Raw genomic sequence first — 24,090 nt, forward strand, 5'->3', positions numbered from 1 at the left:
CAAGTGACAAAGATGACCAAACGTGGAAGAGTCCAGGGCAGGGACAGCACCTTCACCGTGGCTGAGCATGCGCAGAGGCCTCATCCTGTCATACAAGGGGTGAAACCCGAGAGAGGAGTGAGGTGAGGGCTGCATCCTCTGAAGCAGGTGGGGGAAGGTGCGTGCTGGTGGGGAAGTGCTTTGGGCCAGGGCGTGAGAGTGGATGAAAACCCAAGGTACATCTGGGAAACGGTGGGTGAATTCACCGGGGGAGAAGAGGTTTTGGTGCTAGTGAGTAAAAGGAGACCAGCCTGGGAGAACTGGGCTTCAGCTGCCTACACTTGGTTTTTGACAATAAACTGAGCACTCCACTGAAGGTTTCTGAGAGGTGAGCAGCGTGAAGGAGGCAGGATGTTAGAATGATGAGAACATCCTAGATATGCCATGTGGCACACACCAAGAACTTGCCCCCAGTACCTGTTCTCCCCTTTTCTCTCACTTTGCAGCAGGCACGTGGTTGTCTGGAATACAGACTGTATTTTCTAGTCTCCTCTCTGGGAAGTGCCCTTAAGGAGAGACAGCATGCAAGAACAAGCATTAAATGGTGAAGGAGGTGGGCTTGGTGCTTCTGGTTCGGAGCAGGCTGGATGGGAGGTAAGGAGCGGGAGCCCGGGAGGTGAGACAGGCCTGTGCTGACCAATGACTGTGCTCCGGTGAGTCGGGTCTCTATAGCCAGACCAAGCCCGGCCATCTGAGCCAGGCCCTTGCCCGGTGATGGGGAGTCAGGGCCACCAGGAGAGACCCTCTACACACAGCTGCTGCCCCTGGCCTTGCCCGTGGAAGTCTCAGCTGGAAGCTTTGCTTCGTCCATGCTTCCTCCTTCAGAGGCAAAGGCCCTGCTGGAAAGGGATAATGAGAAGGGAGGAAGGACTAAGCGTGGGAAGGGGGAACCCACAGGACAAATCTGCCCAGCTGCCGGGGCAAAGTGAGCTCTAATTATACTGGTGTGCAAACATGCCCATGCTATGGCACGTGATCGAACTTTACAGAAACTGTGACTTATGGTGACACGTACTTGTGATCCTCATTCTTTCAGCCTGCATTAAGTGTTCCCCAGCCTTGCCGCAAGGCCAACAGAGAGCTGATCAATCATCAGAAGAGCAGTACCTGGGGTGTGAGAGACTCTAAAATCCTCAGTGAGGGACAATCACCTCTCAGGTACTCAGCCACCAGGACCTGGTAGTGTAATCCAAGCACAAAATGGCCAGGAAGTGTCAGTTTAGGGTGTGTGTGTTGGGGTGGGGGGTGCTTGGAGTGATGCAAGGGCACTGGAGGAACTAGAGACCCTGGTGCTGATCACGGCTCAACAACGAACAGCTGCATGGCCTTGGGCAAGTCACTCAACCTCCTACTTGGTTTCCTCCCTGAAGTGAGTGTTCCAGCTGCTCCAGCAGCCCACATTTGACCTTCCTCCTCTCTTGGCGGGTGACAGGTGCTCATGTGTCATAAGCTGCCCCTCAGGGGCCCACACACCTCAGGGTGGAAGAGGAGGAAGAAGCACCCCTATGAAAAGTCAGGCCCATAACAGTGGGGAACCCTGAGTTCAGGGGAGTGTGACTTGCGCAGGAAGACAGAGCACATGCGAGGTGGACCAGGATAAGGCAGGAAAGTCAGCCTCCTGTGCAGAAGAGCCTGCCTTGTAAATAACGTCCCAACGCCAGGGCCCGACGTCTTTTTTTTATTCTGTTCAACAGTGAAGAAAGAGAAGATCATAATCAGCCTGAGATCAAATTGAGCAAATAACATATGAGCTCATATGACATATGAGCAAATAACAGGCAACCTTTATTAAACATTTATTATGAGCTCTGCATCCTGTGAAGTCTTTACACTGCCTCATAACTCCTGTGGCAGGTACTATGATCATCCCTGTTTGCAGGTGAAGAAGCGAGGTTCACAGAGGTGCAGCAGTAAGTAGGGAGCTGAGACTTTTAAACCTGGCCTGCTTATCTCCAAAGCCCAACTTTGGATATCATCAATGCTAAGTACTGCTCTGTTGGTCATGGCAGCTAAAAATACGTACAACAGTCTTTCATTCCTTTAACATTTAACGAGCACCTATGGAGATGCAGGTAAGACACAAATATAAATGACGACAGTGGTGCAGAGGACCCAGGAGTGAGAGGCCAGTTCTACCTGGGATCAGAGGAGGCTTCATGGAGGAGATGGCATTAACCTGGAAGGGTGGGGAGGATTTCAAAGAGGTAGAAACAGAGGCAGATGAAGCACCAACATGAGCAGAAGCAAGAAAGAGAAAATTCTGGAAGTAGCACTCAGAGTTGCTATTTCCAGAACAGTACAGAAGGCAGTGCTGTGAATGCAGTATCACAAGAGCCAGAGAAGTAAGGAGAGACAAGACTGGAAGGCTAGGATCAGGGTCAGACTGCACAGGCCTTAAACAGTAGGGAGAGGAGCAGTCGACCATTTGGGTAGCTACTGCAACAGTCCAAGCTAGAAGGAAGGGTGTGGAGGAAGGCCCAAAAGCAGAGAAGGGATGTCCAATGGTTAGGACTTGAAGAGTAAGTGGGGGGAAAGTGGGGCACCAAAGGTGACAGAGATTTGGAGCTTGGGTGCCTGACAGGATGGTGATTTCATTATCATCAGAATGGTGGGACACGTGGAAGGGCAGATTTGGAGTTATAGAACTGTCGACTAAAGTACGAAAGAAACAAGGGAGATGTTCAGCAGAGAACCAGGAACACTTGGATTGAGCCCTGGGCAGAGAAGCCCATCTGGGAACCAGGTGCATCAGGTGACAGTTGAAGGTGAGGGACAGGATGAGATGGTGCTGGGAGAGAGAGGAGAGAAAGGTGGGGCCCAGAGAAATTCATCTAACACTGAGGAGTGAAGAAAGGAGGGAGGAGGCAAACACGAGAGGGGAATCAGAGAGAAGAACGAGGAAGTGCCATGTCACCACAGCCAAGAGACAGCCCTTCCTGCTCACGCATGATCCTCAGTTTCCTCAGACCTCTAGGTTCCACCGGGCCCTGTGAGGTCAGGCAGGCAGGCTTCCCTCTTTCCTCTTGGACCCTTGAGGCATCAGGCTGCACAGTCTCCACAGGTAGCCACAAAACAGAGCAGGTAAGTAATGTCGGACCACCAACTCCATGTGAATTCCTGGCCCTTCCTCCTCAGCTGAGTGTGATGTGGGTGTTTCATTCATTTGAATCCACTTCACTATTCATGGAGCAGTGTGAGGTGAGGTAACATTCCAGGTAGAAACACTAGGAGAACAGGAATCCAGCACACTGATAAAAAGTCTTGCTTGGTTCTGCTTTGACACTTTTTGAAAGTGAAACTTGGGTATGAGTTGACTAATTTTTGGGAGACTGGATGGGTAGGGAATACTTCCAAACTTTTTCAGCAGTTTGTCCGTAACAGTTTAGATAATCTTGGTGTTTAAAAATGGTTGCCGTGGTGAATTCTAAATATTAATTTCATGTCACATAGTACTTGGCTAAAAAACGAAGAAAGAAGGCTAACTTGATGTGAGCTAGCACAGTGGCCAGGAAATGCTTCTCTGAGGGATGAAGAGACAAACACGGGCTTTCTGGAATCCTTACCCTCTTTGATCCAACATATGGTAGAGACTAAAGCCAGAGAGGTGAAACATATGGATCTGGGTAGGGGACAGCAGTCATCTCTTCTCCGTCCTTGGAAATATCTCCTAAGTATGAGCTGAGACAGGGAAGTTTTATAAAAAGAAAATCAATGCCTGCCCTCTGACTAATTGTAAACAGGTAATTTTTTTGCTAGAAAGCAAACAAAGGCAAGGCAACTGACTCCAGTCAGGTGAGAAACCCCAAATCACTGGGCTTATGAACTTCCTCAAATGAGCTTTTGATTCCAAAAATAAAGTTTCATGGTGATTTAAAGGCAGTGTTTTATTCAAGCTAGACATTTAGATAGAGCACTGATGGATAAAAGATAAGGATATGTGGGAGAGGGTTTTTTTTTTTTTTCTTTTCTATTGTGCTGAACTGTTTTGTGGAGCTTCTTTTTCTTTTTAAGGAGAAAGTGAGTGGGAATTTTCTTTTTTTAAGTGGAAAAACAAAGTAATTTAACTCTCAGTGGATTGTTCCTGGCTGTTCAGATGCTAAGGGCTATAACCAAGACTTGGCTATCCCCTGTTGGCCGCTGACTATAATTGCGGGCCAAGTGCCTGAGTTTTAGAGGGCAAGTCAGGAAAGCAGAGGTCATGGTGTGAAAGCAGGGCCAGACCAGTGAAAAGGAAGAAGAAATAAGAGCTACAGCATGGGTGCTGCTATAGGCTGTTTCCAGTTCTCTATTTTCCTGGTGAACCTTATATAAAGAGGCCTCAAGGAGCTGAGTAGGTAAGGAGGGGTGGGTGTCCTGTTGAAGCCAGAGCAACTATGGGCAAAGGGGTGAAAAAGAGGCAAAGGAGAACCCTGGAGGGTTAACAGAGGGCTTGGGGCAGTGCTGTCCAAAATAACTTTCTTCAGTGATGGAAATGTGCTATCAGTCATACTGGCGAATGAGGACTTGAAATGGGGCTAGTACAGCCAGGTACGGTGGCTCATGCCTGTTATCCCAGCACTTTGGGAGGCTGAGGCCGACAGATCACCTGAGGTCAGGGGCTCAAGACAAGCCTGGCCAACATGGAGAAACCCTGTCTCTACTAAAAAATACAAAAATTAGCCAGGCATGGGGGCAGGCACCTGTAATCCCAGCCACTCTGGAGGCTGAGGCAGGGAGAACTGCTTGAACCTGGGAGGCAGAGGGTGCAGTGAGCTGAGATCATGCCACTCCACTCCAGCCTGGGCAACAGAGTGAGATGCCGTCTCAAAAAAAACAAAAACAAAAACAAAAAAAAAACGGGGGGGGTGGGGGGCTAGTACGACTGAGGAATTCAATTTTAGGTATACTGTTGGGAAAAGGGCTTGTGGGGTGCCTGTATAAACTGGCCATAAAAATATGGGACAATAAGTTGTGGAAAGCCACAAGAGGCCTCTGAGGAGGAAAGCCTCCTAATTGCCATTATGTTCCCATGCTCAGAGCGAGACCTGCTCTCTTATCTGTAAACACTGTGTTCAAGGAAAAAGACATTCCTTTGAAACACTGGAATGTGGACAGATGTGCAGACTCCTAGTTAAGCCCGCTCCCACTAGCTACTCTCTGATAAGTTAAAGATATGCTGTTTGAGCACAAAGGAGATTCATTTAAACCGCTATTGCTATAGATTATGCCTATGATGTACTGTCTCCTTTTCACTGTTTCGCCCTGAATATTTGCTTCTTAGATCTAAGTGATTGTACTCAATAAATAGTGTGGAGATCAGAACTCTGGGCCTTTTTTTTTTTTTTTTTTTTTTTTTTTTTTGAGACGGAGTCTAGCTGTGTCTCCCAGGCTGGAGTGCAGTGGCGTGATCTCGGCTCACTGCAAGCTCCGCCTCCCGGGTTCACGCCATTCTCCCGCCTCAGCCTCCCAAGTAGCTGAGACTACAGGCGCCCGCCACCACGCCCGGCTAGTTTTTTGTATTTTTAGTAGAGACGGGGTTTCACCATGTTAGCCAGGATAGTCTCGATCTCCTGACCTCGTGATCCACCCGCCTCGGCCTCCCAAAGTGCTGGGATTACAGGCTTGAGCCACCGCGCCCGGCCACTCTGGGCCTTTTGCAGCCTCCATTTTGCAACTGGCCCCCTGGCTCCCACCTTTATGAACTCTTAACCTGTCTCTTCTCATTCCTTTGTCGCCACCAGACTTCAGGTACCCTACGGGTGGTGTTGAGGTTGGTCCCCAACATATACTCAATGTTTTTTTTTTTAGACAGAGTCTGACTCTGTCGCCCAGGCTGGAGTGTGGTGGCGCGATCTCGGCTCACTGCAAGCTCCGCCTCCCTGGTTCACGCCATTCTCCTGCCTCAGCCTCCTGAGTAGCTGGGACTATAGGCACCCGCCACCATGCCCCGCTAATTTTTTGTATTTTTAGTAGAGACGGGGTTTCACCATGTTAGCCAGGATGGTCTCGATCTCCTGACCTCGTGATCCACCTGCTTTGGCCTCCCAAAGTGCTGGGATTACAGGCATGAGTCGTCGTGCCCAGCCGCTATACTCAATTTAATTAATTTAAATTTAAACAGCTACATGTGACAAGCGGCTCCCATATTAGACAGGGCAGGTTTGGAGGAATCAAAAAGGTACATACTTCAAATCAATCAACAAGGTTTAATGAATAGCTATGAGTGCAAAGCACTAAACAACAAAGCATTGTTCGGTTTTTGTTTATTTTCTAAGCAAGAAGCGAAGGAAAAGAAGCCAGAGCCCCTCATCTCAAGAAGCTTACAATACCAGATTTGGGGATGGTGGAGGATGGAACCGTATACACACAAACACAACTCTGAAAACAAACTGCAAGAGAAGAATCCCTAATTTGCAGAATGCTGGTTTTACTTAGAGCAGCTTTCTTCAATAGGTGGACTATAGTAATAGTATTGGTACTACTGGAAATGTTCTGGAGACGAGATTTCCAGGGGGAACTAAAACATTATTTTTCGAGTTATGAGACAAGCAAAAAACCAATGTTGTTTTACCATGTCTGAGAATTCAGCAGGCAGAAAAAACCTAGTATGTGGTTCAAACTGCAAGGGAAGTAAGGTAGCCTGGAGACCCCATGGTTTTAAAACTTTTGTTCAGTGGTTCGTCTCACTATGGTTTCTTTTTCTTTTACTTTACTATTTTTTTTTTTTTTTGAGACAGAGTTTCACTCTTGTTGCCCAGACTGGAGTGCAGAGGCGTGATCTTGGCTCACCACAACCTCTGCCTCCTGGGTTCAAGCGATTCTCCTGCTTCAGCCTCCCGAGTAGCTGGGATTACAGGTGCCCGCCACCATGCCCGGCTAATTTTGTATTTTTAGTAGAGATGGGGTTTCATCATGTTGCCCAGGCTAGTCTTGAACTCCTGGCTTCAAGTAATCTGCCTGCCTTCACCTCTCAAAGTGCTGGGATTATAGGAATGAGCCACTGTGCCTGGCCAGGACTTCTATTTATATAATCATGTGGTTTACAAATTTTTTTTCACACTTCATGGTGATACAAAAAACACTCCTGCAAACATTAATTTTTTATTAGAGAAAGGACACAGGGCTCAACATTATTTTTGAAAGGATTAACTAAAAGTGTAGTCAAAAGATTTTTCATTCTTCAGTTTAAGCTCCATAGTTTACTCCTAGGAAGTCACTGAAGTATGGATAAAAGAAGACGGAAGGAGGAATTACTCTTTCATCCCATCATTCTATCCCAGCCTCCATTTAATCTGTCAGAACTAATCTGTTTCCTAGCCTGTAATTCCAGCCCAGTGTGCGGAGTCTCTTCCAGGAATGATCCTAAGGAAGGGTCTTCTCAACATGCAACACTCTCTCTTGCATCCCTTTCACCAAATGCAGTAGATACTGAGAGTGAGAACTGATGTGTAAGTTGAGGGTGTTTCATGGGAGGAGCAGACAGACAGGTCCAAGAAATTTTAAATGAAGCCAGGAGTCACCTGATCATAAATCCTGGTTTCCTTGGGACGGGTCTAGTTTATTTATTTATTTAATTAATTTTATGTATGTATTTATTTATTGAGACAAGGTCTTGCTCTGTCACCTAGGCTAGAGTGCAGTGGCATGATCATGGCTCACTGCAGTCTCTACCTCCTGGGCTCAAGCAATGATCCTCCTGCCTCTGCCTCCTAGGTAGCTGGGACTATAGGCATATGCCACCATGCCTGGCTAATTTTTAATTTTTTGTAGAGACAGGGTCTCACTATGTTACCCAGGCTGGTCTCTAACTCCTGAGCTCAAGCAGTCCTCCCACCTCGGCCTCCCAAAGTGCTGGGATTACAGGTGTGAGCCACCACGTCTGGCCAAACAGGCCTAGTTTAGACCTGTTGCTTCAGAGTAATTATTATAAGCATCCTTTACATTCTCAGATGTGTCCTGGTGTGAACAATATATAGTCACCCCAGCCATGGGTGACTTTGCAGGGTGTCTTTTTTTCAGGCAGTTGCTCTAATTATTCCCCTTGGGCAATCAACAAGGTTGATAAGGGCTCAGCCAGGTGCAAGGCACGGTGCTAGGCTCTTGGGAGCACTATCAAAGAGGTGGGATACCTGTAATTCCAGCACTTTGGGAGGCCAAGGTGGGTGGGTAACCTGAGGTCAGGAGTTTGAGACTAGCCTGGCCAACATGGTGAAACCCAGTTTCTACTAAAAATGCAAAAATTAGACAGGCATGGTGGCAGTTGCCTGTAATCCCAGCTACTTGGGAGGCTGAGGCAGGGAGAATTGCTTGAACCCGGGAGGCGGAGGTTGCAGTGAGTTGAGATTGCACCACTGCACTCCAGCCTAGGTGACAGAGTGAGACTACATCTCAAAAAAAGAAAAAAACAAAAAGTGGGAGAATTTGTAGTCCCATCATAGTATTTCTCAATTGGCAGTAAGTTTTGGAGAAATAAACACCAGCCTCCCCTCACCCCCGCCCCCGCCAGTTCCCACACACGCCACTGCTTTCCTCAAGGTTAAGGCTTCTAAGGAGGTGAATCTGCATTCCAGGAATGTTACAGAAGTTAACTGCTTTAACCCTAATCACCTGTGCCCCCTACGGTTCTGCATGGGGCCTCAGGCAGTGACTTGTACAGAGCTGGTTGTTTAAAAATCATCTGGGGAACTTGTTAAAAATAGAGATTCATGGGCCCACTGCCTGAGATTCTGATTCAGCACATCTGAGAATCTATTTAAAAAAAAACAAAAAGCAAAGCTCTCCAGGTGGCTTGGGCATGCAAGCCAGATTTGGACCCACTGGTGAGTCATCATCCTTTGACTAAGGCCTGAAGTGATCCACTGTTGCTATGGAAACCACTGATGTACACCTCAGCTAGATTGGATTTTTGGATTTTACTTCTTCTTTTATTTTTTTTTAAGTACACATCTGGTTCAAAAATAGAAGGCATTATTTTTAGAAGAGAATATGTGTTTTCTCTCTCCAGATATTTATATTTAGAGAGAAAAAGCAAAGCCCCACAAGGCAGAAAATTTTCTCATCTGAAACCAAATTCAACAGAAAGCAGATGTCCCTCACTACATTAGTCCAGCTGGAAAGAACTAATGAGCAGTTATTTCCTGAGGCAACTTTCAGACTGTCTGGCACTTCTTTTAGGTTTTAGCTGCTATAAGGTGCCTGGCTGGAGAAGACTTGGGCTTACGGGCTTCCCGGGTGGTCAGGGGACAGGCAGTGACTGGCCAGGATGACAGGAAGACTCCGGAGGCTCCATCTTGAGGCAGACTCAGAAAAGGATGGCCCGCGGAAGTTATTGTCAGAATGAAATCTACACGTACGCAGCTGTGCCGCCAGGTGACCCACACTGAACCACCCTGACAGATATAGCACGTTCATACTCCATGAACGAACGGAGGAAAGAGCAGCAGCAGCCAATTTTCCTTAGGCTTCAGAGGCAGAACAGATGGGGTGGAGAGAGGCTGAGACAGGGTTTCTGTAGCTTTATGTTGCCAGGTGGGCCTGATGAATTCAGAATTTAGCAATTCTGAGTTCTCTTTTGTTTCAACTTAAAGATTAAAGCATAAAATGGTTGCATCTCAAATAGAAGGTTCTTGGAATTTATTGCTGTTCATAAATCCTGATTGATCTTGGGAAATCAAAGCAGAATTTCCCTTCCAAAAATACTCATTGGGATCCCTCATTTTGCCAGCAGCTATTATAGTCAAGGGGGCAGGGACCCCTGGACCCTCTAGACCCCCAACCCCGAGATCTGCCATATGGAGTGGCGAGATGCCTTGCTTACAATTCTGTTATAGACGGAGCTGGTCTTGTCTGAAAGGGGAGTCATTCATTTTTGGTTCCTCTTCCCTCTTGCCCAGGCTTTGTCTGCAGAATTCCTTGGCTTTCTGAAAGGTACTTTTCAAGCAACCACCCAGCCAGTGTGCTGAGTCTCTTCCAGAAATGATCCTAATGTGCTTCTCTTTGGTTCAGGGCAAGGAAAACCCAGCTCAGTCTTTTGAAACTGGCTCTCAGCACCCTCCATCCTGCCATCTGCACAAAGCTCATAAAGCACCAAGATCTGTACTAATCATCTTCTTGCAAACCTTTTACAGCCCCTTCGCCTCCTTTCCCAAAACCCTCACATCACCACAAGGGACTAACTTCCTTATGCTAATACAACTCACCTCCCAACCACTGTGTCTTTCCAAACATCAGCATAACTGCCTTGCCTCCACCACCAGCTGAATGTAGGTCCCTACTCCACATATGGTTTTTGGGGAAGGGCTTGTCACTGGCGAACACTAGGATGATCTGCTGATTTCACACGAGAGGAAATATCTGACCAATTTAACTCTTAGGGTCTACGTAAATAATGAGAAATTGACGACAACAACAGGAGGGTGATGTGAGAAGATACTAGCAAGAAACACAGTTTTGAAAAGGGGTGGAGAGAATAGAGGAAGAAGCAATGCTCACACCGCAACGTCCCACAGACTGGTGTTTATTTTAAACCTCCTCTGCCTCAGTTGTTATGGCTTGGAATGTTACTGACCTCCATGTCTGGACCACTCAACTTATTCTGGGACCTGGGTTCCTTCCCCTGGATCTGCTGGGCCACATGAGTGTGAGTGAGTCTACCCACTTGTTCAGGTAGTCTCTCCACCTGTCCACTGCATTGAGGAGACTCTCCCAGTGCACCCTAGAAAACTGCAGAGGAGCACTCTCTCCCTCTCTCCCCTGCCCTCTTCTGTTTCTCCCAGGCCTAAATGCCAAGTAAGTTAGAAATTCTATTATTTTATTGTTTCCAGTGGGGTTGGATAAGTCAGAAATTCTTAACCTGGGACCCACAGATGAGCTTCAGGGGCTCTGGGAACCTTTTGATATTGCAAGTGTGTGGGCATGTGTGTGTGGAGGGGGGGTGAGAATTTTCTGGGGCAAGATTCAGCATTTTTTTTCCATCAGATTTTCAAAAGGACCCCCAAAAGATGAAAACCACTGATTGGTCCTTAGCCCTATTCTGTGTGGTTGCACAGGTGATGAGCAGGGCAAACTAGAGGGACTGAGACTCGTGTAGTTGTGGTACTTCCAGCACAGTACCTTGGAAGCAGCCATCACAGCCGCTGTGGCGGCCACGTTCAAGCCCCGCTTCCCGAAGTGCACAAGGGCATCGTAACTTCGGTCTTTTGCTTGGACCAGACAATCATCGATTTCCTGTCAAAGGAAAAACAGAGGCACACTGAGTTGGAAGGTTCAAATACCTCTCGGTTCTCTTTCCTTTCCTCTGAGCATTGGGCTTGGCAGCTTGCCCAATCCTTGTTCTTGCTGGGCCTGAAAAGCTGTAGGCACTTTGAGGGTGTGCGCGCAGAGGGGAGAGCAGAGATACAGAAGAGTAGAAAAGAGAACTCTAAAAACACTGCAACTTATGGATCCAGCAATGCCCTGAGATTGTTTCTAAAGCCCTCTAACCTTCCAGGGGGCTCTAGGAAGTTCTGGATGTGGACGGCCCTGCCTGCCATTCTACACACAGCCACTCACCAGACACTGAAATCACCCAGGGTGGAGAGAATGCCCAGAACTGAGCTTGTAGCCTCAGACCTGCCGCCAACTGACTGTCAGACCTTGGCAAGCACTTAGCCTCTCTCCACACAGTTTTAGTCTTCTGAAAAACAAGGAAAATGACAATACCCAATTCGCGGAGCATGGTGAGGATTAAATGAGGTAATTCCAGTAAAACATCTAACACAGTGGTTGGTTTCAATAAATGATAACCAAGTCATCTTCCTTGTCTTGACAGGGTTGAGCCCGTGCAGTTCTAAAATTCTGTTATTCTATAGTTATTTAATTCTACAATCAAATATCACCCCATTTGTATATCGATGGGAGGGATTACAAAGCTGAAAGAAATGACTATTACTGGATAAGGGAGATAGTTTTACCCGTATTCAAATAAAATCAGAAATTAGAAGTCATCCAGTGTCATGCAACAAGGTAAAGGTGAGATGGAAAACAGGATTGAGGTCTTCTTCAGGGATCAAAGCCAAGTACAATATTGGTTTAGTTCAAGTTTGTATTAACTTTGGTTTATTCTTTTTGTTTGTTTGGGGGTGTTTTGTTGTTGTCACTGTTTTAAGAAAATGGCTGTTTGTTGGCCAGGCGTGGTGGCTCACACCTGTAACCCCAGCAGTTTGGAAGGCCAAGGTGGGCGTATCACCTGAGGTCAGGAGTTTGAGACCAGCCTGGCCAACACGGTGAAACCCCATCTCTACTAAAAATACAAAATGAGCTGGGCATGGTGGTGGGCGCCTATAGTCCCAGCTACCTGGGAGGCTTAGGCAGAAGAATTGCTGGAACCCAGGAGGTGGAGGTTGCAGTGGGCCAAGATTATGCCACTGCACTCCAGCCTGGGCAACAGAGCGAGACTCTGTCTCAAAAAAAAAAAAAAAAAAATTCAGAGTTCAGTAAGACAATGACATTTGGCCTCAGTCAAGTTCTGCGCATTAGTGTATTTCCATTGCTTTGAGGTGTACAAGTAGGCCAGCAACCTCCTGCTGGATTCCCTGTGGAAGGCTTCCCCAGGAAGTCACAGCAGCAGGCCCTCTAACTGTGACCCCCCTGGCCCCCACCACCACCCCTTTGGAAGTGATTCTTGGCAACTCTTAAGAGTCAGTCACCTTCACTTGAATGCAAGTTACACTGGCAGCTTCAGGGGAAGCCCAGCATTTGGGGAAAGGGAAGTAGGACGAGTAGAGATTTGATAACCAGGTCAAGACAGGGATCCATTCCTCAAAATCCACCCTTCTGAGACAGGAAGTGCTGCTGTCCTAGTTCTTAAAGAGATTTTCAGAAACTTCTACAGTAGCCTGCTCATCCAACTGACATATTTCCCAAAGCCTTCTGCTTTCTAGTCCAAAGAATTCAACTTTCAGAAACAACAGACATTAATCTAATCAAGCCACCTATGATGCTCCTATTTTAAGAAGCCCCACTACACAATCAGTTTAGTAAGTAATATAGTTAACCAATGATACAATGTTGGAATCATTTGACTCAGTCATCCTGCTCTTGGGAATTAATTCTAAGACAATCAAAGGAACCAACTAAACACCAGGAATAGTAGTGCTCACTGCAGAACTATCTATATCAGGAAAAAGTAGAGACAATCTAAATATCTAGCAGTAAGGGACCATCACCATGGGTATTATGAAGACCAAGTAGAAATGGATTTGTGTGCAAACACATTTAAGATCTCAGGATACAGGCCGGGCGTGGTGGCTCAAGCCTGTAATCCCAGCACTTTGGGAGGCCGAGACGGGTGGATCACAAGGTCAGAAGATCGAGACCATCCTGGCTAACATGGTGAAACCCCGTCTCTACTAAAAAATACAAAAAACTAGCCGGGCGAGGTGGCGGGCGCCTGTAGTCCCAGCTACTCGGGAGGCTGAGGCAGGAGAATGGCGTAAACCCAGGAGGCGGAGCTTGCAGTGAGCTGAGATCGCGCCACTGCACTCCAGCCTGGGCAACAGAGCGAGACTCCGTCTCAAAAAAAAAAAAAAAAAAAGATCTCAGGATACAAATATTTTATGTATTTTAAGTTTTAAAACTCATTTTAAAAATTCTACATAAAATTTTAATCTTTCTTTCTGTTTTTTTTAGAGATGAGGACTCTCTAGGTTGCCCAGGCTGGCTTTGAACTTCTGGGATCAAGTGATTCTCCCACCTTATACCCCTGAGTAGCTGGGATTACAGGCATGCACCACTGCACCTGGCTTCCAGGTAAGATTCAAAATAGACTATGTAAAAATCATATCTATAAAAGGTCAGGGGCTAAGCATGACAAAAGGAAGGAAATTCAGTTTGCGTGGTTAAATTGTGAGTGAATTTTTTTCTTTCTTTTGTTTCAATTTATGGAAATGTTTTCCAGTAAATAATGACAAATAACATCTTTTAGAGAACTTCACCACTATTTCTAAACACATCCCAGAAATACACTTAAAAAAAAAAAGATTAGGAGGAATGACTTGCTGGAGGCAAATGAGAGCCAAATGAGAAGTCTCCTGCAATAAGATCATCCCTTTTTATTTATCACTTATTTTCTCGCTTGCTAGAAAGAATGAAAGGCATGGCAGCACATATTACCTTTTCTTTTGAAGATAGAGTGGGATGTACAAACTTCCTGTAAAGGAGGCTGGAGCCTTTTGTGTAGGGAGACAGCAGCCAGGCTACAAATGCTATTTTTAGTTCATAATAGAATGGAAACCTGGAGAGACAGAGGAAAACACAAGTTCTGTTAGGTTCTCAGCAACACTGCCCTTTTGAAGGAGACCTGGTGGGCGGCAAGGACGCCTCTCCTGCTTACATACCGCTGCAAGTTTCCCAGATTCCTGTCCTCCACCCATGACGGCAAGGGTACACACTTGCACACACACACAGTACAACCCCAACGCCTCTCTTTGAAAACCAGTTCGTGTTTTCTTTTGTTACCAAAGCAAACCAGGAACACAGGTTCTCTCCAGCAATCACCCCCATGACCCTGCCTGGCACAGGCTGGAGCTTCCTGCTGGGCTGTGCTCATTTAGATTGGAGCTGGGGCTCCGGCCACAGCCTACAGGCTCAGGGGATCTCTTCCGTGCTGTACACCCAGTCGCTCACTCTTCACTCACATCCAAGAAGGCAAAAACACCAGAAGGAATTACAGCAGGGAGGAGCTGACAAAAAAATCTCTAGACTGAGAATGAATTCTTGGCCCAAATAGAGGCAGGGACAAGAGCCTAGCTCTTGATAGGAAGGAGAATGCTACTCACCCTACTCAAGTCAATGGCAGGCAAACAGATTTTGATCTTCTCAGTGCCATGAAATAGAAGAGTCCACAGTGCAGATAACACATAATTTTGGAGTTTGCAGTCCTGCATACCCTCAAGCTTGTTCATTGATTTGTCCCCCCACAGGCACCCAGGCCCTGTACGTGCAAGCTTGTACTGAGCACCAGGTACAAGGAGGTACAGAGAGGCAACCGTGAGCAAAGACCTGATTCCTGCCCTCTTGGATCTTCCCGTCCAGTGGGAAACACAGACAAGATTCTGGCATCCTTGGAACTAAGGGTCCAGTCAGGGAAACATGCCCAGACCGTATTATTTTATAATTTAAAAAAAAAAAAACCTAAATGAAATGATTTATAAAATAATCACAAATAATATAGAACAGAAACCTGAGACAAGTGCCATAGTGCTAGCCCACATGGTGCCTTTGAATGTATTAGAAGAAAACTGGCCTCTTCGACTGGAAGTAGTTCTGTGGCCACATGAACCACAGAGCTTGGTCTGGATTTCAGCCCCGTTCACCTTGGTCAGATATCGTGCACTGTGAACAACCTGAGCAACCATATTTGGCAGTCCAGAGGTGTAGTAACCATGTGTTTATGGTTTATTTTTTATTTTCTGAATCCCGATGTACTTTGGGGCCTTGCTGACTCTGGAGGAACCGCCCCTCCCAAGGTGAGCCAATTGCTAGAGATAGTAAAGAACTCACCTGCAACATATCTTTCATATGCAAACCAACCAATCCATGGGCCCAGGCTCCAGCCACGGCCTCTAATGGACTCTCACATTCCAGGCCACCATCCACCTGCCCCAATCACCCCAGGGCCAGGGCTAAACAACCAGAGACAGCCCATATACCCTAGAGCCCACTGAGATTATTCAAACCAGCCAAGTCCAACCCTGCCCACCCTGCTTTGCCCTTTTCTTCCTTCAGCATGGAACTGATAACGGCCCTCACCCCGGTTCCTTCCTCTTCTCCTGACGGACCCTGAGTGGTCCCCAATGTGGCTCTGCATGGTGTGCTGTGTCTCCTGTTTCTAGCAATCTGTGAGTAAAGAAACTTCTCCCTTCGCGATAATTATTTCCATGTCTGTGTCTTACCCACACTTGCTTAAAACAAATCCCAGGTATCCTTAAAACCTGATGCTATGAGATGAGACAGTCACCTGTCCTAGTCTTAAAGATCAGAAAGTCATTTCCAGGCATCCTCCCCAGATAAGCGATCAGAAAATCAAAAAGAGCAAGTCATTCAAGGACCCTTAACTCTCACACAGACACCCCATCCCCCAGTTAGCAGCCCTACCCATGCTTCCTTTCTTCACCAAGGTCTCCTGGCCCCCTGCCTTCTGCCTCTGGTGGGTGCTTCCTGAATATTCCCTCAGCAATTAGTGGGCACTTTCGTGGCAAGATTGTTTAATGTTTCACAGCCGGAAAAGAGAGAGACTGAAGAACAGAGGTGTGATTCTCCCACATTTGAACACTCTGGTGATTAATAATGGAGGAACTTTTGTTTTGAAAACAAGTATTCACCAGCACCAAAGGGAAAGGAAATGAATCCAACAAGCTCAGACACCAACACAAGACACACACATAATCTGTCGCACTGCAGCTCTTTTATTTATTACATATAATATGTCTTTTTAAAAAATAGGTCATGCATGCATATAGTTTAAAAAAAATTCTAAAAGTCCAAAAGCATATACAACAAAGAGTCTCCTTCCCCCACCTGACCCCTAGTCCCTTTTCTAAAAGCAAAAACATTATCAGTTACTTGCATATCCTTCCAGAGATAGACTAGGGCCAGGCATACATCATGTAGGTATATATGACTCCCTGAGTTGCCCTCAACAGACAGAAGCATTCTATACACCCATTACTACATCTTGCTTCTTCCAGCACATACACACAATCAACAGTATGCCTTGGGGACTATTTCATACCCGTACAGGGAGAGCTACCTCACTCATCTTTTTTTTTTTTTTTTTTTTTTTGAGACAGAGTTTCACTCTGATGCCTAGTTCAAGTGCAACGGCACGGTCTCAGCTCACTGCAACCTCCACCTTCTGGGTTCAACCAGTTCTCCTGTCTTGGCCTCCCAAGTAGCTGGGATTACAAGTGTGCATCACAATGCCCAGCTAATTTTTGTATTTTTAGTAGAGACGGGCTTTCACCATGTTGGTCAGGCTGATCTTGAACTCCTGACCTCAGGTGATCCGCCCGCCTGGGATTACAAGCATGAGCCACTGTGCCCGGCCTATCTCACTCATCTTAATGGCTGTATATGAGTGTATGAGCACTGGCTCAGGCCCCCATGAATGGATATTTACTATGGTTATGATCTTTAGCTACTACAGCCGAGCTACAAGGGAACCTCTTTGTGAACAGTGCTGAGGGGAGTAACTGGCAGCGCTTCAGTGCTAGGGTTCCTGAGGCTCTCTGGCTCCTCCCTTTCCAGAGTCTTAGTTTTTCAGCTTTTCCTTTTATTCTGTGAGTTACTTCAGCATCTACCAACAGTGTCATTGTTTTATTTTCTTTTCCTTGAGTTTGTCAGAGGGGTCTCTGTTGCTTGCTAGAATGGATCCAGGGGTCCCAATAACCCATGGCCCATGGGCCAAATCCAGCCTGGCATCTGTTTTTATAAATAAAGTTTTATTGGAACACTGTTATGCACAATGATTTATTAATTGTCTATGGTTCATTTCATGCTCATAGCAGAGTTGAGCAGTTGCAATAAAGATCATATGGCCTGAAAGCTCAAAACATTTACTATCTGGCCCTTTACAAAAAAAAGTATGCTGACTCCGGATTTAAAGCCAGGCCCTCCCCACATAAAGCCTGAAAATCTCTGTCACTGAAGTGTGGGGGCATGGGTTGGAGGGGAACAGTCCTGCTGCCTCTGGAATCACCACATACAAAACCAGGTCCTTGACAGGCATCACAAGATAATCTAGGCTGATCCACTCAGACCTTGTGCTTCCTAGAGGCCTTGGGGTCCCTTGGCTCTACCAACACAATCACCACCAAGTCTTCTTCCAGCCTACCTTGAGAGGCAGACAAAGGCCCTACTCATTTTGTAATGAGAACTCCTTGAAGAACCCTGACCTCTGGGATGTATTTGAAAAGGCCAGATGCACCCACCACATTTCCTCCATCTTTTCCAAGGCATATACACAGCACTGGGGAGCACAGGGCAGCTGTCATCTCCCGACTCTCCCCATATAACACCCAGACACTCTAGAGGGGCAGATGTATTCTAAGAGGGTTAGACATGGGATGAAACTGTCCAAAACACATGCAATAAATGTGTAGAGAGCATTTCTGGAAGAAAAGAAAACACAAGTAACTTTTAACGGTGTTACTGGCCAGGCATGGTGGCTCACGCCTATAATCCCAGCACTTTGGGAGGCTGAGGTGGGCAGATCACGAGGTCAGGAGATAGAGACCATCCTGGCTAACATGGTGAAAATACAAAAAATTAGTGAGGCATGGTGGCACATGCCTGTAGTCCCAGCTACTCGGGAGGCTGAGGCAGGAGAATCGCTTGAACCTGGGAGGCAGAGGTTGCAGTGAGCCAAGATTGCGCCACTGCACTCCGTCTCCAACAACAACAACAAAAAAAACAAAAAACAAACAAACCAATGGTACTTCTAGGGAGGGAGACTGTGGGTCTGGGGGAGGAGAGGGGGAGGAGAGACACTTACTCTTCAGTGTGTTGTTTCTATTTCATTTTTCCTTATGTATGTATTATTTTATTTTATTTTTATTTTTTTGAGATAGAGTTTCGCTCTGTCGCCAGGCTGGAGTGCAGTAGTGCAATCTTGGCTCACTGCAACCTCTGCCTCCCGGGTTCAAGCGATTCTCCTGCCTTAGCCTCCTGAATAGCTGGGACAACAGGTGCTGCACCACCACGCCTGGCTAATTTTTGTATTTTTTAGTAGAAACGGGGTTTCACCATGTTTGCCAGGCTGGTCTCGAACTTCTGGCCTCAAGAGATCTACTTGCCTCGGCCTCCCAAAGTGCTGAGATTACAGGTGTGAGCCACCATGCCCAGACTGTATTATTTTATAATTTAAGAAAAAAAAAACTAAATGAAATCACCTCTACAACCTGTGAAACAAACCACCATCTTATCTATTCTGGGACCATAAATAATTGCTGTTTTCATCAAGATGGAAAGTTTTACAAAGTGAACCATGAAAAGGGACCTGCGCTAGGGGAGAAGTGGGAAGAAGGGAATGGGGGTGAGTGAAGAGTGAGGAAGAGAGGGTCCATACAAGGGGCTCCAATTCTGGAAGAGAACAGAAGTTAAAGGTGCTTCTAGGAAGACAGAAGACATATTTTAGGACAGAAGCTCTCCCCTTAACCTTTTTTAATAGTAAAGAATGCTCAGAGCTGCGGAGATGGTGCCCATGTCCTTGGAAGTGAAGCAAAATTCCTACATTCCCTGATGGGCCCATCCTGTGCCTGTTCTCAGCGTGAGAGGAAGGAGGGAGACAGAGGACCCTCCCAGAAGAAGACTAGGATCTATGATACCTGGAGGTTGGGAGAAAAAGAGAAAGCAGGGTGAGGGCATGATCAGGCTGTGGGATAAAGCAGGCAGAAAAGTTCCCAAGGAGCCTCTTTCCTGCAGAAGCAGAGCTCAGGCCACCAGAAGAGCAAAGGACCCTCGTTTCCCACCCACAAACTGCCTGGACACCCCCAGCTAAGAGACCAAATGAGGGAACAGAAGAGGCCTCCACATGGGTCAGGAAGAGAGGGGGATGCTACCCATACCTGCTCCAAATATACCAGGTATCAAAAGTCCTCCTGTGGTCAGCAGAATTTTGGCCAAGTTCTTCTTCCTTGGTATAACTCCCATGAATACGTTACTTTACATGGCAAATGGGACTTTGCAGATGTAATGAAGGTTACTGATCAGATGACTTTAAAATAGGGAGATTATATGGGACTATTGGGGTAGGTCTAATCTAATCACACGAGCCCTTAAAACAAAAGCAAAGATCCTCCCTAACTGGTGGCAGAAGCAGACAGAGATTCAAAGCATGGGCAGGACTCAACATGCCATCGCTGGCTTGAAGATGAAGGTGGTGGCATGTGTCAAGAAGATGGGGACCTCAGTCCCACAATCATAAGGAACTGAATTCTGCCAACAATCTGAATGGGCCTGGAAGGGGAATCTTCTCCAGAGCCTTCAGATAAGAGACCAGGCTGGCCCACACCTTGATTCTGGTCTTGTGAGATTATAAGCAGAGGATGATTCCACCTGTACTTCTGACTTATAGGAGCTGTGGAATCAAACATTTGTACTGTTTTAAGCTGTTAAATTTGTGGTAATTTGTTAAGGCAGCAATAGAAAACTAGTATGACTCCCAAAATCAAAATGAAATCAATTCCAGAAATAGTTTTTGAGCACTTACTAGATACGAAACTCTGAAATTCCAGGGCCACAGGTAAGGGCATATTCCAGCTATCCAGGAGGAACACAGCCATCATCAGATAGGATTTCCACCCAGCAAAAAGCAGTGAGGCTGAAATGCTGATATCCCCAGGAATGAGCTTGTGAGACTAACACGGGAGGACAGAAGAGGACCCTAGCACCAGACAGAGGCCTTGTTAAGGAGGAAAGGCTGGATGGCAGGACCTGCTATTTAATTGACTACACAGTCTTGACTGGGCTGGCCTCTACTCTCATCTTTGTGAATCAGACAGGAGTCTTCCTGATGTAGCTCTGTACAAAATGGCCTGACTTCCAGTGTCAACCTTAAGGCCTCAGGGAGACAAGGGATGGCTCAGCAGAGAGCCGTGTCTCCACTTAAGGAGACTCAGCTCCATCCAGAGTCTGCTGCATTATCTGTGTGTGGTGCAGGGCACGAAGGCACAAGCACACTGATTTAGGAAATCCAGACTCCTTCACTACAGTTTGAGGCCACAATGGCTGGGACATCTATTTCTCTCAGTGGAGGTGAAAGCTATGTTATGGGGAAAAGTACATACTAAGATAATTAAGGCCATTGACTCAAAACAGGATTCAGAGAGTGCTATTCAGGTCTGTTCCTTGGCCTAGGACATCCCAGAGGGTAATTTCATACTGATCCTTTTTGGGTAAGAACCTGTTTTCTCCAAAGTGGAAATATCTTTATTACTTTCTCTGATGACACTTGACCATGGTTAAAACATTCGTACAACACAGCAAATACAAACCCAACCCCACGATCCCAAGTCGTAGAAATAACCCTCGTTAACTATATTTTCCACACTACTTTTAATACACATTCACATTCACATGTATACACACACAACTCTTTAAATACAAACAGAAATCGATATATTATTTACAGCTTCTTTTGCCTAAGAAGGCACAATACAGCAATACAAAGATATAGCTTGTTTTTAATTGCTTCATTGCTGGAAATAGCTGCATTACTTATAAGAGAAAAAAATGGGTATCAACTTAAATGGCCATCAAAAGAGGATGACTTAAATAAATTATGCTCCATCTATGCCATGAAATTTTATGTCGCCATTAAAATAACAGGTAGATGTATTTATGCTCATATAAAAGTATTTCCAAAATAAATTTAATAAGCAAAGTGAGAACTCTTACGTATACTATAATATTGCTTTTTTAAAAAAAGAAGTGTGTGTAAAATGTGTGTATATACACACACACACACATATTAATTTTTTTTTTTTTTTTTTTTCTGAGACAGAGTCTTGCTTTGTCACCCAGGCTGGAGTGCAATGATGTAATCCTGGCTCACTGCAACCTCTACCTTCTGGGTTCAAGTGATTCCCCCACCTCAGCCTCCTAAGTAGCTGAGACTACAGGCGTGCACCACCACGCCTGGCTAATTATTTTTTTGTATTTTTTTTAGTAGAGATGGGGTTTCACCATGTTAGCCCAGCTGGTCTCAAAATCCTGACCTCAGGTGATCCACCTGCCTTGGCCTCCCAAAGTGCTGGGATTACAGGCATGAGCCACAATGCCCAGGCCATATATTAGTTTTTTAAGAGGATGCCCAACTCTGAGTAGTGATTACGTTGACAATGAATTGAGTGAGAAGGAAACTCAGTTTTTCCTGTACATTTTTGTGTATTGTTTCTTTCGCTCCTTTTCTTTTTTAACATACGAATGCATCTTTACCAACTCCATTAATTGAGGACGTGTATCTGTCCTGTCCATGACTATATTCCCAGGGCTTAGAACAATAACTGCTCTTTATAAGGTCATTCAATAAATATTTACTTGAAGAACAACTTTGTAGACTAATCTATTGAAAATGCTCCAGTTAACATCCCTGCACTTGTGTCTCTGGCCTGAGGTGAGGTTTGAGGCTGGGTTCAGCCCTTTCCCACCTCCCCCTGACTGACACTAAGCAAAATCATCCTTAGAAACGTCCCAACTCCTGGAGTACTTACCAACAAAGGAAGATGTCTGTGAATGTCTCTGCTGTGGTGAAAAGTGCAAATATAATCCAGTACATCATCCATTTGACCTGTTGAAACAGAAAGCAACACAGCTGGTAGAAAAGGTCTAGGAAAAACGCTGCCCAACACCAGGAAGAACAGGCCCTGGTGGCAGATACGGAGGCACATCCAGGTGATGCAGCCTGCATTTGTAGCCTTCTCCTTATCCTTCCTCAGCTTATGTCCAGTTCTGCTCCAGATCTTGAAACTGGAAGCAAATGGGCTGTTCCACAGCTGACTCAGGCTGAAGGTCAAATGGCCCACAAGTGAGCCAGGGAGACCTGCAGACCAAGAGTGACCCAGGATTCAGTCAGGTCATTTTTCAGAACTAACATCAGGGGAGAAAATGCTCTAGGCCTCCACACAAACACACCCTGGAATGAAGTGTAACTGGGCCAGACTCTCTGGGATGGTGTAGTAGTAATCTAAGAATCCTGATCTTCCTTTTTATCTCTCCCATGTGACCATCCTTTTTAATTTCTACTGCCTTTCTCCCCTAACTAAGGCCTCTTTCCCCTCTCTCTTAAACTACTCCTACTTCCCTTGTTTCATGACTTCCCCTCAGCAACCCATTCTAATACCAGGCCACCCCTGTACTATTCTCCCGAAAGTATAAACTCATCAGACTATCACCCCATTTAAAATATCCCAGCCTGGAGAATCAAGTCCAGATTCCTTAGTCTACTCCTCCTGGCTTCTGGCAAAAGTAGGGTAGCTTATATTGAACTAAGGCTCCTACTAATAATGATAATAAACACCAAACAAAATATTTCAAAACAACTGTTTGAAGGCACTGGAGAGCAATATAAAAAGCAGACAGAGATTGCAAGGGATTCAAGCTTTGGAGTACGGGAAGCACACTGGGTTAGTACAGGTCAGTGTGGCTGAGGACACTGCACATCATGGGGCAGACAGAACTCGAGCACAAATCCACAGTCTTATTTGTCCAAAGAAATGGAGAGTGGAGTTTGAGACTGCCAGAGATACTGGAATTGGACAGAGAAAAATCTCAGAAATAGGGAAGCCATAAAGGAGCAGCCCCAAAAATCTACATATAAATTACCTTCAAAAACCTGGCAGGTCCCTGAAATGCACAGAAGCAGCTAAGACTCCAAACAAAGAAGTCTGTATAATAATATAGATATAAATACATATAGATATAAATGTAGATATAAACAGCTGGAAAGTTGAAAAGCTCAGAGTTGAGCAGAGATTCAGCTTCTGACCACTGTTGGGGAAACAAAGTTTGGAATTCAAGTCATGCAAAGTTAGAGGGGTTTGGTAAGCATTAGGAATTTCCAGTGAAACACCTGGAGGACCACATCTTAGCAGTAAAAATTACAGTAAAAAAAAAAAAATGACTAAGAGCAAAATTGAAATACACCTGTCCAAACAAAACTTGTCTAGCTGCCACAGGGTCAAGGTGATCTGCCTGAATTTAACTGCCTGCTAGAACAACACTCAACATTCTTCACAAGAAGGCAAAAATAAATCTACAACTCGAGTGTCTATCAATGGATGACTGAATAAAGAAATTGGGGTATATATATATATGCACAATGGAATACTACTCAACCATTAAAAAAAATCATGTCTTTTGCAGCAATATCGATGGAACTGGAGTCCATTATCATAAGTAGAATAACTCAGAAACAGAAAGTCAAATACTGCATGTTCTCACTTATAAACAGGAGCTAAATAATGTGTACACATGGACATAGAGAGTGGCTTAATAGACTTTGGAGACTTGAAAAGGTGGGTAAGTAGGAGGGGA

At 45.7% G+C, this 24,090-nt stretch overlaps 1 protein-coding gene across 4 annotated transcripts in view; it reads right to left on the minus strand.

The window, feature by feature from the left end:
* The window catches only part of LOC105465402 (receptor accessory protein 1), a 123,461-nt gene that overhangs the window by 26,331 nt on the left and 73,040 nt on the right, over nucleotides 1-24,090 (minus strand). For all 4 annotated transcript variants that reach the window (XM_011713866.3, XM_011713869.3, XM_071077041.1 and 1 more), the window contains exons 3-5: nucleotides 22,269-22,345; nucleotides 14,170-14,290; nucleotides 11,131-11,244 (exon numbers count right to left, since the gene is read on the minus strand). In XM_011713866.3, the coding sequence (XP_011712168.2) occupies nucleotides 11,131-11,244; nucleotides 14,170-14,290; nucleotides 22,269-22,345 (312 nt within the window). The remainder of the gene's footprint in view (nucleotides 1-11,130; nucleotides 11,245-14,169; nucleotides 14,291-22,268; nucleotides 22,346-24,090) is intronic.

Source organism: Macaca nemestrina, chromosome 13, assembly GCF_043159975.1.
Source record: "Macaca nemestrina isolate mMacNem1 chromosome 13, mMacNem.hap1, whole genome shotgun sequence".
NCBI lineage: Eukaryota > Metazoa > Chordata > Mammalia > Primates > Cercopithecidae > Macaca > Macaca nemestrina.